This window comes from Melopsittacus undulatus, chromosome Z (genome assembly GCF_012275295.1).
Source record: "Melopsittacus undulatus isolate bMelUnd1 chromosome Z, bMelUnd1.mat.Z, whole genome shotgun sequence".
NCBI classification, from domain to species: Eukaryota; Metazoa; Chordata; class Aves; order Psittaciformes; family Psittaculidae; genus Melopsittacus; species Melopsittacus undulatus.
In genome coordinates, this window is record NC_047557.1 from 60,698,088 (window position 1) to 60,718,410 (window position 20,323).

Below are 20,323 nucleotides of genomic sequence, written 5' to 3' on the forward strand. Positions count from 1 at the left end.
GGGCATAGACACTATTAATCATAGTGGTACAAAGGCCTATCTAAGCCTTGAGCATCTTACCTGGTTGATAACATACACTCCATAATCTAATTGCTGCCTTTGGAGAATTGGGTGCAGGTAATAGAGCCAGTACTTCAGGTGCTCCTCTCGGTTCCTGAAGGGTATGATTATTGCTACTTTCTGAAGTGCTATACAGTCCTTCGGAGCAAAACGACCTCCTGCTTTGACCTCTGGGTTTAGTCTCGCCACTTCGTCCAGGTTCACAGGCTGGGAGAACTCCACATGTAGCGCACCAACTGGAAGAGAGGCACAGCACAAAGCAACTTAGCACACATGATCTGCTTCTCTGAGCATACATCCTTTACATGTTTGTTTTCCTGGTTTGTTTTGTTCTTTAAATACAGTGGGCTGGATGCACACAACATCCCAGTGGTGCACGTTGATGCTGAAGCTTGGCACAGCCGTACAATAGCATTCAGAGCAAACCTGCAAGTGCTGTAGCCTATTGGTATTAGACCCCAACCAAGTCACTGACGCCAATTGAGTCATAGAATCATAGAATAGTTAGGGTTGGACAGGACCTTAAGATCATCCAGTTCCACCCCTCTGCCATGGGCAGGGACAACTCACACTAAACCATGTCACCCAAGGCTTTGTCCAGCCTGGCCTTGAACACTGCCAGGGATGGAACACTCACAACTTCTTTGGGCAACTGTTCCAGTGCTTCACCACCCTAACAGTAAAGAACTTCTAATTATATCCAACTTGAACTTCCCTAGTTTATACTTGAACCCATTATCCCTTGTCCTATCACTACAATCCCATCTGTTTGGCAAACCAGAAGCGGTGCTAGCACTGGCATGTGTGCCACAAAACCGGTCTACAGAAGAGTGTTACCTCTGTGCTCTCACCCATCTTGCACAACACTGAGAGCACTCCTCAAACAACCCTGCTCTCCTACCAATGCCACTACTTACACCAAGGCTCAACACATGCAAAGTGAAAAAAACCCCTCTTCTTGTTTTTTTCTTTCTCTCCTATTTTCCGTGTTCTGTAGGCATGCCTGTTATTTATTAGAAGTCCCACATTAGAACTGCTATAAAAAAACACATCCAGATTTGCATGGTGGTTGGCAATTCCTGCATATGGTTTCAACAGTGGCAGGTTTTGAAACCGCCAAAATAATCTGTGCCAAAACTGATGTGTAAAACTGAGAAGCCCCCCTGGCACCACAGAGAGGGCAGCAGCCACTGAGATAGCTGTTCAAAACCGAACTCAGTGAGAAAGGGCAGTGACAGCCCCAGGCACTGATACAGCCAATAAGACCTACTCTGCAAGACTTTGGCTCGTGTGCCTGCACGAGTGCTCATCACTTGCCAGGGTTTCTCTGCTCTGCCACGTGGCTCTACAGCACTGGATCACATTTTGTGCATGCCCCCTCTTTAGATCCAGGCTGGCCTTTCCACGGTATCTGCTTCCAGCAGCTCCAGCCCTGGTGAACAGGCTGGCTGCAACAACCCAGTGAGCACAGCAGTGGTCTGCAGAAGGACCTCTCTTGCTGCCATGTCCTGCTCCCAGTAATGGTGAGCTACTAAACTGGGCTTTGCAGGCAAACCCTGTTCCCACTGAAGCCTCTGCAGTGGGCAGAGATGCTGAGGCCCCCGCACATAAAGCAGATCTTAACTGTAAACACCAGGCTGAGGATCACTCCTTAGAGATTTAGCTGCTGTACCCTCTGCCTCTACTCCACATGGGTGTGAACACACATATGTGTGTGCATGCACTCACTGGCACATGTGTCTTAGAGCTCCCATCTCCTCTTTGCACTTGCTGAAGAGACGCCCAATGCACCTCTGAAGACACACACAGCATGTACATGTCTGTGTGTGTGTGTCACAGTGCCTCACAGAGCCCTGTGAGAAAAGACACAAGTGACTTTTAGAGCTGTGAAAGACAGTGGCAGCACCAATCAACCTTGTGCATACCCCAAGATGTGACTGCACTAAAAGCAGAAACAATGCTCCAGGTGTACAGCTCACTTGCTGCTTACAGATCTAGAAGCTGCTTTAGCTCAGCTGTGCTGCTCCTCAAAATGCATGCTCCCTCAAGGCTGAAGATGGCAAGGAGACCAGCCAAACAGGCAAAGGTGCTTGGTGTATCCCCAGAGGCAGTGAGGAGGCTTTGCTGCCAGCACAATGGAGGTAAGACCTTGTAGGACCTGCCATCATGGGCAGGATGCGAAGGGATCTCCTGATCTCCACATTTTGCACAGGTTAAATGGGCAAGCCTGCATGTTTCTCTTGCACAAGGAGAAAGAAGGCAATGATTTCTCAGGCTCCAGCATTGGTATCAGTCTGTCCGTGCCCTCAGCACCCCTATGGTTCCCAGCTTCACCCCAGTGTGCCTGCTTGGCTCCCCACCATCTCTGCCCCACAGGTCCTGCAGCCGCCTGCCCTGCAGCTGCACAGCCAGGGCCAAAGCTTCCTCTGTCAAAAAGCAGCTTGTAGGGAGAGTCTGGAGGGCACTCTGCAGTGGGAGGAAGAGGCAAGAATGGGAGGAACCAGCGCAGGAAGAAACATGCAGTGGCATGACCAGGCATGGGGCACAGCCTCCCCATGCAGTAGGACAGGCAGAGGGCAGGCACTGGAGCAGCACAGTAGGAGCTGGGAGAGTGTGTCTGTTCCTCTGAATGGGGGTACCTCTTTCCTGCAGTGAATGCTCTCTTAGAGCTGCCTCTGGCCCCAGCACACATCCATGCCTGCTTCCCCCTGTCCCTCTGTCCCTCAGTGTTACTTCCAGTAGGAGACTGGCACTCACAGCCAGGATGATGCCTACAGCAAAGGGTGTTGCAGTGGGAATGGTTCACCTAACCATGGCCATAGCCAGCAAATGGGATTATGCTGGGCATCTGTGCCCAGGGATGCTATCTCCCTGCCTTGCTCATGTGCTGCTGCCAGCAGCGGGACCGACCCAGCTGAACACTGCAGGAACCAGCAGGGCTGAAGCAGCATATCCTTTCACAGGGCCCTGCCAGCACTACCCACTCCCAGGCACTGGGCAGCTGCCATCCTATGGAGCAAGCCCCTTCCTGCCACAGAGGGATGAGGTCTCTGCTCCCGGGAAGCTGCAAGCCCCATCAGCCCAGGGGATGCTTTCTGGTTTAATAAACAAAGGCTCCTTTAATATCTCACACTCACTCGCACAGCACAAAAGTTTTCCATTTAGGAAAATTTAGAGGGGAAATCTACTGGTGGTTTGTGAGCTCCAGCCGGGCAAGGATAGCCCCAAGCTATCCAGGACACTCCAAGCAAGGCTTTTTGCAGGCTGGCACTCACCAGCCCCCCAGGGCTAAACATGGACAACTAACCCTGCCAGTGCTTGCTCTTGTTTGCCTTCAGGAGGCTAGAAGGTCAGCAAGGAAAAGATGGGAGAGGAAAACATTCATGATAAAAACCAGCTGTGGAAGACAGACATTTAACAGTTTCAGGGGCCTGACGGACACTGATGAGAGACGATCTGTGCTGCTCTGACCTCCAGTTAATCAAATCAGCTTAAACGCAACACACCCTCATACAAATGCTGCCCCGAGGGATGCAGCCTACACAGAGGTCAGTGAGAAGACCCCAGGCACTGGCATTGTACGTGTACAGGAAGGCAGATGCTTCTGAGGCAGGCTTGATGCAAATCACCCAGTTAATACACTCACTGGTGTCAGTAAGAATACAAAAAAGGTGAAAAACCTGAATAGGCTGTTTTCAAATACAGAATGGCTAAAACAAGCTAGACCTGGTAAAGCAATGTGGCTGACGAAAAGCAACAGCACCATACCACCCGCTGCGCATCAGTGATTCCAGTTCACTTCCCAAGCAGGACAAAGCTGAAGCTTAATCTGCAAACAGGGGCTTTCCAGCTGGGGACTAGAATTATGGTTCCAGTTGCTACTTTTAAATAACTGTTGTGGTTTAAACCCAGCCACACAGCTCGTTCACTCACTCCCCCCCTTGCTCCCCCAAATCCCAGAGAGTTCGGGAGGAGAATCAAAAGAACGTAGCTCCCGTGGGTTGAGATAAGAACAGTTTAATAACTAAGGTATAACACAAATCACTACTGCTACCACCAATAATAATAATAATGATAAAGTAAATACAAGTGAAGAGAATACAACACCTCACCAGCTGCCGATCCATAACTCACCCCACCCTGCCCGACCGAGCACCGACCAATACCTCCTCCAACCTCCCAGAGCACTAGCCCTTCCGGGTAACTCTCCGTTACATCCTGGGCATGACGTGCTATGGTATGGAATACCTCTTTGGCTAGCCTGGGTCAGGTGTCCTGTCTCTCCTTCCTCCCGGCCTCCCCTCCTCCTTGGCAGAGCATGAGGCTCAGAAAGTCCTTGGCCAGAGTAAACATTTGAGCAGTAACTCAAAACATACTTGCTATCAGCACCATACCCAGCCCGAAAGTCAAAACACAGCACTGCACCAGCTACCAAGAAGGAGAAAAAATGACTGCTACTGCTGAGCCCAGCACAATAACTTTGACTGAAATTTGACTGCCTGGGTAGCAAGCAGAGCCAGGGCTGTTGCCTCACAAGGATGCCGACTCAGGACACGATTTGCTGATGCCATGAAAGCGTGTGAAGTTTGCTAGGAGTGCTGTCCCACTGGCCAAAATTCTATCCTCATCTGTGGTTACTAGGTAAAATTTTCAGCCCGATTCACTCCATTTCAATCTTTATGCTCCAGGTCAAGGTGACTGCCTGACATAGGAGTCACTGTATATTAAGCCCCTTGCTAAAAGCAGGCAGCCATGAGAGAGCTATGTGGACTTGTAACTCTGGTCACCCATACGGCCTAGGATTTGTAGGCAGACACCCCTTGGGTTCAGAGTTACAGAGTTCATAGAACCATAGAACAGTTAGGGTTGGAAAGGACCTTAAGGTCACCCAGTTCCAACCCCCTGCCATGGGCAGGGATGCCTTACATTAGACCATGTTGCCTTAGGCCTTGAACATTGCCAGGGATGCCACATTTACCACTTATTTTGGCAACCTGTTCCAGTGCCTCACCACCCTCACAGTAAAGAACTTCTTCCTTATATCTAACCTGAACTTCCCCTGTTTCAGTTTGAACCCATTGCCCCTTGTCCTATCACTACAGTCCCTGATGAAGAGTATATCTCCAGCATCCTTGTAGGCCTCTGTCATGGCTTAAGCTCCCAGAGGGATGGGGAGGAGAATTGAAAGAATGTAACTCCCACAGGTTTTGATAAGAGCAGTCCAGTAACTAAGGTATAACACAAACCACTGCTGCTACCACCAATAATAATGATAAGGGAAATAACAAGGGAAGAGAATACAACTGCTCATCACCTGCTGACTGACTCCCAGCCCGACCCTAGCAGTGATCTAGCCCTACCGGGTAACTGCCCCTGTTTATATAGTGGGCATGATGTTCTGTGGTTTGGAATACCTCTTTGGTCAGTTTGGGTCAGGTGTCCTGTCTCTGCTTCCTCCCTGCTTCCTGTCCTCCCTGGCAGAGCATGAAACTCAGAAAGTCCTTGGTCAGAGTCAACATTACTGGGCAGCAACTAGAAACATCAGTGTTATCAGCACTGTTCCCAGGCTGAAAGTCGAAACCACAGCACTGCAGCAGCTACTAAGAAGGAGAAAAATGACTGTTACTGCTGAACCGAGGACAGTCCCCTTCAAATACTGGAAGGCTGCTATGAGGTCTTCAAGCAGCCTTCTCTTCTCCCTACTTTCTCGGCCTGTTTTCACATGGGAGGTGTTCCAGCCCTGTGATCATCCTTGTGGCCTCCTCTGGAGTCCCAACAGCAGCTCTGCAAGCCTCCACTGTACGTGTTTAGCAAAAGAAAACCTCGAAAACATGAGTAACCAACTGCCGGAAGCTGGCAAAAGCACTCACCCAAAGCAAACACTTCAGAGACTGGAAAGGAGGATTTACAGCTGGCAGTGGTAGGTTAATAGGAAAGGTGCACACAAAAATAAGCCAACCTCCTCCTTCCCCCCCAGTCTCTCTGACACTCAGAAGCGTTCCTCTCTAAGGGAAGGTGCACAGGAAAAGTACTGTGCAGGCTCAGACACCGGGGCGGCCGTCATGGTGTACACAAACAGGAAGCAGCTTCTCACATGAAGCAAAAGGTGAGGCTTGCGAAACGCCAGAGGCAGCACAACACTCAAGCCTCAGGAACCAGCCCCATAGCCCTGGTAATCTTCCCATCCCCTACTTCCCAGCAGCCACACGTGCCACAACAGCCAGTCCTCCTGTTGCATGAGGCTGCCAGCACGTGTACTCGCTGGTTCGCATCCCCCTGACCCAAATGAGAGGACCTTGCACCAACAGCCCAGAATCTGTTTGGCTGGATGCTAGAACAAATCTAGAAGCTGCTCCAGTCTCCCTAGACCACAGATACTAGAAGAGACTGGAAAACTCAAGAGATGCCCAGAACTATACCCTTGCATCCCAAGGGGTGCAGCATCGTGCTCCATCGAAGAAGGTGGCAGCAGGTAATACAAGGTGGGGCAGCAGCTATGAAGGGCAGCCCCGAGGGGTTCAGCTGGGATGCAGTGGGGGAGAACCCCTTCCCCAGGAGGGCAGTGCAGCCCCGTCAGAAGAAGATGTCACAGAGGGCAGCTGGGCTCATGGGTTGGTTTGCAGAGGTACCCATCAGAGCAAACCGCCCTCCTAAGCACTCCTCTGGGAAAAGTGGCACAATTCACCTGCACGCCTTAAGCCAGGCACAAACCTCAGGTATTTAATTTGATGAGAATGAAAGCAAAAGCATGCAGCACGGAGGTTGGAAAGAATGCCTCTCCAAACAGAGCAGAGAAGAACATTTCCATTGCTCTGGCTGAGTGCTCTCCAGCCGCCAAGCCACGTGCACACCCGGACTGCTGGGCTCAGACAAACCTCATGCGAAAAGAAAGCTGGAAAATGAGAAGCAAAACTTACAGGAAGGAAAAAAAACCCCAACCCAAACTTCTCTTTGCAGGGGCCCGGCAGAAGAGGGAACGGCTGGGAAAAACAAACCTTGCTCCACCCCAGACAATGCAGGGGCATGTCCCCCCACCCCAGGCTGTGGAGCAGGGGTCCCTCAGACCCACGCAGCACTCCAGGGCAGGCAGGTACCTGCATCCCAGAGCTCAGCAAAGAAAGTATTTCCCATTAAAATCAGCTCGACTTCAGAGCCATGCCAGCGCCTACGCAGACAGGACCAGCCAGACTTGAAATGGGGGTACAGCCCTGTGGTGGAGGATGGGACTGGTTCCCCAAGCAGCCCTTGTCCTGGCATGGGAACCACTGTATGACATGGTCCAGTGTAAGGCACCCCTGCCCATGGCAGGGGGTTGGAACTAGATGATGTTAAAGTCCTTTCCAGCCCTAACCCTCCTGTGCTTCTATGAAAACATCTCTGCCTCCTTGCAGACCGGCTGGCAGCTGCTGCCCCTTGCTGCCCGCACATCTCAGTCCCCCATGAGTGTTCTTAAAGAAAAATAATCCTTAGGTCTGCTTAGAAATATCCCACTGAGGAAACAAAGCCTTCCCAAGGACAAGGATACATTTTCTATTGCTGGTGTACAAAGGCAAAATTGCACCCCCTTACAGATGTCAGGTATGTCAGTGCAAGGCTTGAGCCTTGTCGTTTGCTGCTACACCAGTGCAGGGCCTGTCTTAGGCAGACTCACACTGTGTCTGGCATCTTCGACTGGGGGAAACAGGCTGAAAAACCCACAAGGGTGCATCACATACACTGGCAGCACTGGGTCTGCATGATGGCAAGTTTGTATGATTAACTGAGCACTTACAGACAGAGACAAACACATATTAACTCAACTCCAAACACTGCCTATTCCAACACAAGGTCTCATACCATCAGGACATGGTGTCTTTCAAGAGAAAAGTTTGCTGTTTCCACAGAAGGTACTGTTGGGAGAGAAGCAGAGTCCTCATGGGTGGTTGAAATCCAGCACATGCTCCCGCTCATGGTGGCAGCTTTGAACTGTCTCCCTTTGAGCCGGGAAATCTGCATGCGATTAGCCCTTCTCACTGCCTCTGTGAAATTAAATTCCAGGCCCTCAAACAGCAAACTCAAAACAAACAAACACAGGGGCCTGGATCAGAAAAAGGCTGAGCTGCCCCCCACCAGGAACCCCCCACCCTGCCGCGGGGCAGAATGGGAAGACAGGAGCAATCTCAGGATGAGTGGCATCCCGGGAACACAGCTCTGCCAGGGCAGCCCCAACACATAAGGCAGCCCCCAGCAATCCTGCCCCATCCCATCCCATCCCACACAATTAGCAGTGCCTGCATCCAGATCCCAGTGCTATCCTGGGTGGGGTGGAGGTGTGTCTATCTGCATAAAACCATGCCAGGGTTAGAACATCCCTAAAAGCACGGGGTGCTGCCAGCAAGCAGCAGGGAGATGAGGACAGGAGCAGAGCATTGTATGCCTGGGGTGATGCTGCCCAGACCCCACTGCCCCAGCGCACAGGGAAACCCACCCCATAAAGCCTTTGCAGGGACTCTTCCAGCTTCAGCAAGATGTGCTTGTAGGCAATCACTCTCAAAGCAAGTCCAACGTGGGGAGGTAGCAAAGCAGCCCGCTTTCAGACAAACATCTGCAGGGGCTTCGGGACTGCCCCGAGCCACGGCAGCTCAGCTGCAGCTGAGAGGCAGCTGGAAAGGCTGTTTGCCATACCCTGTTGCCACCAGCAGCCACTGCCTACCTGCCCAGAGGTGCTAATCCACGCCTGGCTCACTGAGCACATCTTGCAGCAAGGGTCTCTGGGCACTGGTTCATACAGTAGAAAACATTGTTGCAGGGGCAACGGGCTGAGTTATGTGCTGTTTCCAGGCTAGAGAGACAGGGCTCAGTGAGATGACACTGCTCCTCCATCCACATCTCAGAAAACCCACATCTTTGGCACCACCACCGCAGCACCCAAACCGCTCCTCCTCCATGGAGAAGAGTGTGTAGAAGGGAGGAAATGGGGCAGTGGCCGCAAGATGCTGCCAGGAGAGGAGGGTCCATCAGCTAGGAGAGGAGGAAGGTGAGCAGTGGAGCACAGCAGCTTCCTCAAGCTGCTTCTGAGGCCACCATACCCAGAGCACCCCCAGCACGCTACCCTTTGGGGTGTGGGGGGCCTTAACACAGTGACGATGTCCTCCATCTGCTGAGCAAAGTCATACTAAGGAGCTCCACACCAGAGGAGGAAAGCTGAGAACCGAACTGAATTCTGCATCCCAGTGCAGTTCGGGAAGCTGCGAACGCCTGTCTCCTTCCAAACACAAACTTGGCCCAATTTCCAAGGAAACTAGCTGTTGCTTCAGATTGATGCTGGCAGAGGAACAAGCACATTATAAAACTCTACGTGCATGAGATGGGAAACTTTCCTTTCCTCCCCAGCGCATTCCATCTGTGGTGCTGTATCCCTGAAACAGCTGCGCTCCAGGCAGGCACGGTACCTTTCCATTTGCAAAGCCAATGAATAGTCCTTGACTTCCACTTTGACCAGCTAAGAGGATGCTAGGGATGCTCTTACCACAGAGGCTGCTGCTTGGCCACAGGGAACGCCTGCACTTCGGAGGTGCGAGTGCTCCTGACCACATGGGTAGCTGTGGAGCTGTCAGCAGCCTTACCAGGATCGCACACCCGATCCCTTGCCAAACAGCTTAAACATACCCTTTAGAGGAGTTTAACACAGTCTCTCAACCCCTCTTTTGAGGCCAAGAAAGCCTAAACTTGAGCAAACTAGTCCACATGTGAGCTCCCCCTCCCCTCAGCCCTCTCCATGCTCTCCTTTCTGAGTTTCTGTTTTACTTTTTCAACACAAGGCAGTGGAGGGACACTGCACAAACCCCAACTTGCAGCCACCAAAGTAAAGCCCACAGCACCCAGGCAGGGCAGGTAGCAGTGGTGGGAAGAGGCAGAGATGGTGGCTGTATTGGAAAGGTTCAAAATAACAAGCAAAAAAAGGCACATCAGACAATAGCAGGCTCAGGTGAGAGGAGGGAGAGATGCTGCATGTAAAGCAAATGCCTTCTCCACCACTTGGTATCGTGACTTCACAGATTCAGAAGTCTGCAGTTTCTGGGGCAGAATCCATCCTCCCCAGCAAGACAAGAGCCCATGACTGCAGGTGGGCAATGTGACAGGAACCAGACCCCAGGCATGCCAAACCTAACAACCTCCTCTGGCACAAACACCAGCTAAGTCTCCTTAAAAACTAGTGTTCCCAGCACCTCTTGAGTTTTCACTCTCTGGCCTCAGATTACACTCTGCTAGGATTCTACCAGAGTGCTAAAGCATCCTCCACTCTTGCCCATGCAATGTCCACCTATACAGGGGCCTTACATTAGATTATCTGTGAACTTGCTGGCCTCTCAGGCAGCATACCGCCTCTAAAAACTTCAGTAATACAGGCACTCAGCATCATCACAGATTTGACAAGTCTTCTCCAAACCTCAAAGCATCAGAATACCCTCATCACTTCAGCACCTACAGGTTAGAGTGACTGCTCACACTGACTACACAAGCATCAGAAGCAGCGCATGGAAGACAATGCCCACGCCATGGGTCCTCCAACCAAATGACAGCTGCTCACCCACAAGCTGGTCAAAGGAGCTTGCTCCTCTCGATTCTTGTTTTATTGTTAAACATGAATTGACAACAGTGGGAAGCAACAGTTTCTACCCAGAACTCTGGCATTTCAAAGAAGCAGTTGTTTTTCCCGCATGCCCAAGATCCCTGAAGAGAAGGCCTTGGGAGTGTTGGCTGATGAGAAGCTCAACATGAGCCGGCTTCAGCGTGAGCTCACAGCCCAGAAACCAGCTGAATCCTGGGCTGCATCAAAAGGAGCATGACTTTATTGATATGAGCGATAAGGTCGAAGGAGGTGATCCTGACCCTCTGCTCTTGTGACACCCTGCCTACAGTCCTACATCCGGCTCTGGGGACAACTACACAAGAGGGATGTGAACCTGTTGGAGTGAGTCCAGAGGAGGCCATGCTCAAAGGGCCAAAGCACCTCTGCTATGAAGACACGCTGAGAGAGCCAGGCTTGTTCAGCCTGGAGAAGGCTCCAGAGAGACCTTAAAGCAGCTTCTAGTGCCTAAGGGGGGCTGAAATTGAAACCTGGGGCTGAAAAGCTATTGAGCCAGACACCTAACGGCAACATGTCTAAGGCACTTGGGTTGTCTCTGCCATGAGAAACTCACAGAGCTGAGGGTATGAACAGATCTCTTCAGCCTGCCATCCCCTACCAGGCACACCTGGTATCTGAATGAGGGTCAAAAATGGCTGGGAGACAGCTGTCTTCTAAAATAACCCTCATAAACAACACGTGCTCTTGATCGAGTAGGACTTGAAAATGACATCCCTGAAATCCCTTACACAGGTAAGCCTGTGCCATGAGAATCTGCTCTGCAGAAAGCATACAGTCTGCTTTAAGATGAGCTCTTCTGAAGAGGGATCTTACTACCAATGAAGCTGTCTCTTCCATGTTCCCTCCTAAAATCAGCAGGCACATAAACTACGCCATCATCAAAACACAAAGACCTCATAGAATAGGTAGAAGAAAAGCATTCGACTGTTTCAAAAGCATTCAGGCCAACATATATCCTGCTTCTACAGAACAACTTCAAAACTTCTAAAAAACCAAACAAGCAATACTTTTCTACAGCTCCTAAAGAATACAACAGTGTGGTAAATGGACACGTACAGAATATATCTGGATTCACTCGGTTTTGGGCTTTTTCGAAGGCTGCAATTTCACCGCAGCAAGCAGGGTCTGCTTCTCAATATGCCAGTTAAAATACTCATTGACACACAGCTCTGAACTTGAGTATAAATCCACAATGCTTATATTAACTTTTATCAGAGAATTTTACAGCTGTTAAGGACTTTTAATTCAAACTTGAATTATAGTATTATTTACCCAGCCCTGATTTATGCTTAACAAATAAAGGCAAGTGAGCCATAAAAGCATTTTAAATTTGGCAGCTCCTTGTAGAGATTAAACCTCATTCAGCTAATGTGTTTGTTGCTGTGCCAGAAAGCAGGGATTGTAAACTACTCCTCTAAACATCACTAGGAAGAAAACTGTGTGCCTCTGAAATGAGTACCTGGCTATGTGACCTTTCAAAAAGCATGAGCAGCTCAGTCACACATATCCTGTGTGATTCATCACATGCTCCCCAATGATGGGGGAGGGAGAGGGCAGAAAATAATAAAAACCAGGCTGAAGTGCATTTGTAATTTAGGTTTATGCTGAGGGCACAGGTCAGTTGGAGCTACCTGCTCCCATCGGAGCACTTCTCCATGGCTTTGGGAAGGTGGGAACTACAAGAAACAGCTGGCTGGCTACTGCTTGTTACACTCATACTGATAAGGAGCTTTGTGCACAAAAAGAAGAGGGTTTTCTTTTAATTCTGGGTGGGTGAATTAAGTGGCAGAAATGCCTGTGGAGTGTACACCTTTGCATCCCCACACTGGCCGTGGAGATACAGGAGATGCTGATCAGGGCAGACTCATCTGAGGCATGATTGCTTTGCTTTACAAATGCTGTTTGCTAATAAAACCTGAAATGAGCAGGGGAAAAAACAAATACCCATCAGGTCTCTTGCCTGTACACTGGCTTCAAGGTTCTCACCTACACTCTGGCTACAAACCTTGAAGCCGGGATGATGCTGGCCTCCAACTAACTGCACCCCCACAAGTACTGAAGGTAACACAGCTAGAAACCATCTGCCTACTGTGTTGTTAAGAGCTGCTTTCTACATGGCTCTGGAGCACCCTGAACATCTGTAACCACTTCCAATAGCCTCATCTGGCCCTTGGCAGATTCAGCAAATCCCATTGAAGATGTTACAATGACAATTTAAAATACTTTAACTGATCCTTCAGCCAGTAACTCTGATAAATGCTTTCAATCTTGAGGACACTAAGAGCATTTCTCTGAATTCCAGGCATTTAAAAAGCACATGACTCCCTCTTGAGAGGATCAGGGTAAGTGGAGACCATTTAAAGCAAAGCCATATTCATAAAGGTCTCCCACGTCCACTTCATGAGGACAAGCCTGAAAAGCCACTTTCAACTTAAAGTGATCCGGGAGAAAAAAAGTGAAAGATACTGATAAAAAACAACAAAAAACATAGCACAGTTCCTTTTAGTGACCTCAAAACCGCTTTCCTAAAATAACAAGCCAGTCATTTGTTATGCAGACACACTGATCCATAGACAGCTGACCAGTGAGTACCTAGAGAATCTATGAATTTCTGTGCTGGTTTTGTAAACTGAAAACCACAGGTAGCTTCTTGAAAGTCTCTTCCCCTTTGTGATCTCTGGTAATAAAGGTGCCCGTGCTAAGGTGGCACACTGATGAAGACGGAGATGAACCCCAGGCTGCAGGGCCCAATTAGCCTGTGGCCAGGTCATTATCCACTGGGATGACTCAGGTTGTGGTAGTGAACTCTACCTGTGCCGCAGGAGGATCTATTCAAGAGCAGCAGCTCCAAATGTCAGGTTGGGTGAGAGCGTTGTAAGGGTAGGGAAAAAACTGAAGCCCACCTTCCCTCACTGCTGCCTCCTGACACAGGAAGTGGATCCAACCAGATACAGGTGCTCAATGTAGACATGGGGACCACCAGCAGGCAGCAGACCTGCCAATCGCCTGCCAGGACCCAGGCTGTCCTGGGGGGAGCACAGCTCCAGTGTAGATAAAAAACACTCCAGGCTGCCACGTATCAGGATACTGCATAACACCACCAAATACGTGGGAAGCGCCGCTGGGATGCATAACAACTGTATTCATGACCCTGCCTCACAGCGCTTTGTAAATCCATGCTGCTCACCGAGCAGGTCCGCGCACACAAAAGGCTGCGGGAGGCTGCACAGCGCCAACAGCCCGTCTGATCCTTCCTGTGAGATTGCGCAAGAGCAGTATTTTGGGTCGAGTTCCCAGAGGAAATTACCCAACCGCTAGGGCAACCAGAAACCCAGCCGGACTGGGAGGGCGCGCTCCCCGAAAGCGCCGCGGCTCCGCTCTTCGCTGACACGTCTGCGAGAGCATCCCCCACGTCACCGGCTCCCCAGGGATTCTCCCACAATCCCCCTCCGGCCAGCGGCATGCGTGGACAGCTACGCCGCTGTCACCCCGCGCCCAACAGGGACACCGGGACACGACACGCGGCGGCGGGACCCGGCGGCGAAGCTGCCGTCGGGGAGCGGACCCGCGGCACTCCACCCGCCCCGTGCTCCCCGCGGAGCGGACGGCGCCGGGCACCCGTCGGGCGGCAGGAGGAGGGGAAACGGGGGCCCCAAACCCACACGGGGCGGCACTCACCGAGCAGCGGGGAGGGCTCGGGGCATGGGCCCATCGGCGCCGAGGCGGGCGGGGACCCTGCGGTGGGTGGTGGCGGGCGGGAGAACGGCAGCGAGAGGTTGGCGCGCGGAGGGCGGCGCGGCGGCGGCTCGGGGCTGCCCGGCGGCCCCAGGGCACTGCCCGCCAGGTAATAGAGCAGCGTGGCCGAGAGGTGGAGGGCGCAGAAGGCGACGAGGAGGCGGCAGGCCCGCTGCAGCGAGGTGCCGGGCAACGACGGCTCCTTCATGCCGCTGCGCTGGCGGGGTGCGCCGCCCGGCCCGCGCCGCGCCGACGACGGGAGACAGGGATGGGGCGGGGACCGCGGCGGCTCCGCCCACCGGGGGCGGCCCTGTACCCGGCGCCCCGCCCACAGCCACCCGCCTCAGGGGGCGCACCGGCATCCCCCACGCAGCCCCCCCGTATCCCCCGAGCATCCCCCCAGTATCCCCCCGCATCCCCCTTCCAGCATTCCTTTTCCGGCCTCCCTCACGCATCTCCCCCTGCGAACCCCAGTCGCATTCCCCACCACATCCCTCCCCGGCTTCTCACACTGCATCGCCCTCCGCACCACCCCCCCCCGGCATACCCCACCGCATCTTCCCCCGGCATAACCCACAGCATCCCCCCTCGGCATACCCCACTGCACTCCCCACCGCAGCCCCCGCGCCATCTCCCCACCCGCAGTATCCTCTCCTGGCATCTCCCCCGCCGGCATCTCTACCTCCTGCAACCTCCCGGCCTCGGCACCCGCCTCCCGACATCCCCCCTCTCGGCACCTCCTCCCCGCCATCCCCCCCCCTCCCCCCCCCCCCCCTCCGCCATTCTCCCCTCGGCATTTCCTTCCCCGGCATCCACGCCTCGTCATCCCCGTCACAGTCCCCTCGCCTCCCCCTGCCAGCGCTGGCCCGTGGGATCTCACTGCTCCCTTCTACCTGTCTTTCCAGCACGGTTCCCGGTAATACCGCGTGGTAACGGTGGCTGTGGGTTCGTGCAGGTCACTAGCAGCATGGAAAATCGCTGGGCTATATCAGAGGGTGTTAAGAGGCCCCTGGGAGCTGCTGTGAGATAGCGCAGGATGTCTTTGGGCTCCTGCCCCTTGGAGAGTTACAGATAGACTTCACTAGGCACAACTAAGTGTAAACTGGAGGTTTTTTTGTCAGCTCAGTGGAGCTTGTTTCAACGTGTTTTCTGCCAAATGAAAAAGGCCAGGACCACCTTCTTGTTGAATAAATCACAGGACCCCAGCAGTAATGGTGGCAGGGCCTTTTGCAGGTCTCCTGCCAAATATCCTGTTTGGAGCAAGACTACTGCCAGCAGCAGGTAAAGCCAGCTATGTTTTATCCCTCTGAGCCTTGAATGCTGTCCAGTATGGGGATCTCCACCTCCTTGGTGTGCTGTCCCAGAGGTGCCCCACATTCCTAAGGCAGGAGTTTCCTTGTGTCCTTCAAGTCACTAGAAGAGCCTGGGCAAGCAGGTCTGGGCACCATCCAACATCCCTCGAAGTTATATGTATCTCTTAAGAGTGGCAAGCTCACCAGCCTGGAAAGAAACCTCTTTGGAGCTGCCCTGTAACTCTGTCTCAACCAGCAGCAGCAGTGGTGAGAGGGTTTAGGGTTCACGTGTGAAGTGGCAGCCAGGAATCCAGCACTAACCCTGGTACTACAGGCACCTTGCTCACTGCTGGCTGCAGAGAAGTCAACGGGCATCGGTGAGTCACAGGGTGAGGCTGACAGCTGATGGTCTGGCAGCCTTGCATCTATCTGGTTAGCCCCATGGGCCTCACAGTGCTTCAGGGACACCCAGTGACACTCAAGTGGTTTTCAAGTGTGACAAATAAGGACTTCTGCCAGTAGTCCTTAACGCTACTATTTAATGTTACTGTTTACTTGGTCTCATGAAAGCCAAGTCTCTGAAAGGAGAAGTGAATCTACCCTCTTCTCATTGGTTAAAACTACTTCCCAACACCCACACACAGCACTCCCACTGCCCTCAGCCCTTGTGGTCCACTGATGTCAGTGGCCTCCAGTGCTGCTTGGTGGGCCGCCAAAGTGCTGGTCTGTGGAACTGGGCTCCCATCCAGGAGTTTGGATGCTCCTTCAGTGCTTGTTCAGTGACTGCTCAAAAGTACTCTTCCAGGCTAGTATGCTATCTGTGGTCTTTGAAGAAGCATACCATGTCCCATCCTTTGACCTCTGCCAACACTGCTGTTTCTCAGTCTCAAGACTGGCACTCTTTCATGAGATCACATGCTGCAGATGTTTCTCTTGGCTTGTATTGAGGTTTGGACAGGCTGGACAGTGCCAGATTGATGTTTTGTTATCTGGTCCCATGGACTATAGCTGTTCAACGCTACACACAAGCAAGCACATACACTTTTTTACTACTAACCGTGGTGAAAACCAGCAGGGCACAGCCTCGGTTTGTGATAAGAGAGCAGAAACAGAAAGAGAGCGCCCAGGAAGAATGGCTGTTGCCATCGGTGGGAGAATCTGCACTCATCTTTAAAAGCTGAAATGCTCAGTGATCTTTGTGAATCTCGACAAATCTACCTTGCTCTGGGACAAAGAAGTTTCCTGTTTCTGGCAGGACAAGGATCTGACTTTAGGTCTAAGTGTCTCTTTGCCCTTCCTAAGTGATTTTCACTCACCTCCCGAAACCTCCTTTGAAAAATGGGCACCACTTCTGCCATGAGGAAGCTCAAGGAGAATTATTCTGCAGTCAAGGCACACTGACAGAAAAATCTACTTCCTCTTTTCTGTTCATTTACACATTTCTCAGTTCTTTCTGACACCTTCCACAAGGTCAAGTAAGTCAGATAATCACCCTGTGCTTCAGTTAAACATGATGTTGTAAGCATCACAATGAAAATGCTGGTGTCCATGACACTAATACCATTAATGCTGATACTCTTCGGTCAACATTCAGCTAATGGCCAGCTCATAAATTGCCTACTTCAATGAGCAAACCCAGTTTTAAGCATCAGGCTCTCCAGATGTCTTTTATGGATCAGTTAGCAGGAGGCAACCCAGCAATGCGACTCTCAGCAGATAATCTGGTCCTCAGAACTCACAAATCAGTTTAGAGTTCCCACATTTCATGCTGCCAGCAAATGCCTGGACTTGTGCTTAATCAAATCTCCTCCCTTTCTTTCAGCTTTGAACTGGGCACTTTTAGGGGAAGTTCCCTGCGGTGCACTGAGAGTCAGACCTCAACTGTGACTTCAGGTAAATTTCTTGTGACACTGCTATGTACGTCACTTATGAAGTTTATCTAGCAATAGCAAACGAAGTTGCAACACACTGTTCACACAAACACCTGAGGGACGGGAAGTGTCCAACACATTTTTCCACAGGTCCTTTGTGGCACCCTGCCACGAATGCCTGCCATGTTTTGTGTGAGTGGTATGAAAATATTGCTGTTTTTCCTACGGGACCACCATCTTGCTCCTGCTCAACACAGATCTGGAAGTAGAGAGGGGCTTTGTGATGAAAGAAGCCTCTGTTGCCATCAGGGATCAATCATTTATACTCTGGACACACACAGGCATGCAGCCATGTATGTATGGGTAAATATAGGTATCTAATTATGTAGCGACACACCTTCTTTTGTTACAGAGGTAAGATGTCCTACAGAACCTGTGAATGAGGAAATAGAGATGCAGACCTTAAAGGAAATGTGAGCACATACCTATCCTTGGGCAAGGTCCAGCTGCACACACTGCACATCAGCCCTCTCCAGCTTTTCACCATTGCAATCTCCACCCAGTGCAACCTCTGAAGAGTCCTTGGAGATCTCACTTTTTCAGTTATGCCTGAACCGTATTTAGCTCCCTGGCTTCATTGTGGGGGTGATATTCTTCTTTTGGTGAAGATAATTTTTGGCCTCCTTCTCCCTCCAAAAACCTGCTGAGTGACTATACTGCTTTGCTGCGCATGAATAGATCTGTCCGTCCACCATGGCTAATAACTTGTAAGTCTGATTTTAATCAAACTTGGCAGTTGGAAGAGATCATAAACATCCCAAATACTTGCTGAAACAAGCCATCAGGGTGCAACAGAGTACAAGTTTGCTGGTAATGTAGCAAGACATTTGTAATGAGCGGGAAGAGGGTGGTTGTAAACCCTTCTGCTCTTGGAAGAAAAGCAAAGTCCTTGAGGAGCATGGCAGAACCCAGGGAAGGATGTGAATATGTGCCAAACAGGGGTTTATGAATCCTGCAGCTCAAAGAAGGATTTATTTCAGTGTGACTTGGCTTTCTAGGTCAACGCTGAGGTCAGTGTTTCAGCCAACTGCTGCCATGGGGCAACCACTTCCCCCCTGAAGAGCAGCGTGTGGTCACTACCAGCACTGCAGGGGTGTATCCACATGGAAATGCCCTGTCCCACGGGAAAACACGGTTGCTAGGACAATAGAGGTGCAGGAGGTGTTCTGAGTATGTCTTTGCCAAGCCTCACAAGCCCTTTTCTGGCCAGGGAGGGTACAAAGAAGCACAGCCCTGCCAGCAGCTCTCCTACCAGCCTGCCCCAAGCCCACCATGCATGATGTTGGCTTCTCTAGGGAAAATGGCAGTTTGTGCTTGTTATCCCACTCTTCAGTGTGGTTGCAGCAGCCCTGAGCATCCCTGGGGATAGCAGCCGCTCTGCACATGTGTCCAGTCTGGGACTGCACTGGGGTGAAGCCCGCAGCCCCGGGCTGCTCACAGGAGCAATGAACATGAACTGTGCATCCCCATATCATGAAAGTGGTGCCTGGGATGAGCACAGAGTGTGCAGGAAGCAAGGAAGATGAGAGGCAGGAAGGCAAGGTGGGGACTGGGTGAAGAGCGCTAAGGGGCAGTGGGCTGGGGAGCCATGGGGCCGTGCACCCCATGCTGTGTGGTGTGTCAGTGTGTGGGGTGCCTGTGTTCACAAGTGCCCACTACTGATCCCTGCACCCACAATGATGGTGACAGACCCTGCGTGTGCATGGTGGGGATGGACACAGTGTATGCACACACAGTCTGGGCTCCAGCCTGTGTGTGGTGCTGCGCAGCTATGCTCTAGAGTAAATTCAGTGTGGGTGCTGTAATGGAAAGGCTACTTCCAGGCATGCCAGCAGGACAGATGCTTCCTCTTCCTGGAATGGGATGGGGAGGCCCTCTTCAGTTCACTGCTTCCTTCAAGGCACACAAAACCCCAGGGATATCCCTGGAGTCTGAATCCTCCTGCTCTGTCTCTCCCCCACTCTGGGACACAGTGAGTAGGTGGATGGGTGAACATCACTGTGGGGCATAGTGCCACATTCCTCTAGTGTTTTCCAGTGCTGCAGGGACTGCAGTGTGGAGCAGGGCACTTCCACAGGGCAGGAAACAGAGGCAAGGACATGGCCCCATGCCACCTGCAGGTCACCCTGCTGCATGTCCCAGCATGGGCCCCTGCTCTCAAGGTCTGGCTCTGTGAGGCCACCGCTTGCCTGTGTGGGACGCAGAGCTCTTCTGCCAAGGTGTTGGAGTCAAGTAAGGGATAGCACTGTCTCTGCAGAAAGAAGTCTCATGAGAGACCAGACAACAACTTTATCTACAATGTGCACTGCCCGCTATGTGAAATAAAGGCTTGAAACTGGTCCATTTTGAAAGAATGCAAGACTCACACCTGACATCATCTTACAGACCTGGAAGCCTTTTTGCACAGCTCCTCTTTAATTTCTCCTGCCAGCAGTGGTTTGGTTTTGTGGGGCGGTATTGTGCAGTGCAGCAGCTTCGGAAGGGTGCCAATGTACCCTCTGAACTCAGAAGCAGCAATTTCAATGACACACAGTTCTGCCTTTAGCATCTGTGTGTAAGACCTGCTTCTTCCTTCTCTAGCAATTCAGCTACTGGCAGAGCACTTACCAGCGTGTGTGCCTGCAGTCACTGTACAAACAGTGCATTGGAGAGCATTTCGTTCCTCCAGTTTTCTT

General features: G+C 51.6%; 1 protein-coding gene across 1 annotated transcript in view; it reads right to left on the reverse strand.

The window, feature by feature from the left end:
• The window catches only part of B4GALT1 (beta-1,4-galactosyltransferase 1), a 28,870-nt gene extending 14,209 nt beyond the window's left edge, over window positions 1–14,661 (reverse strand). Inside the window, exons 1-2 of the mRNA XM_034073049.1 lie at window positions 14,369–14,661; window positions 61–296 (exon numbers count right to left, since the gene is read on the reverse strand). Coding sequence (XP_033928940.1) covers window positions 61–296; window positions 14,369–14,633 — 501 coding nt within the window. The 5' untranslated portion in view covers window positions 14,634–14,661. The remainder of the gene's footprint in view (window positions 1–60; window positions 297–14,368) is intronic.
• Between the last annotated feature and the right edge of the window lie 5,662 nt (window positions 14,662–20,323).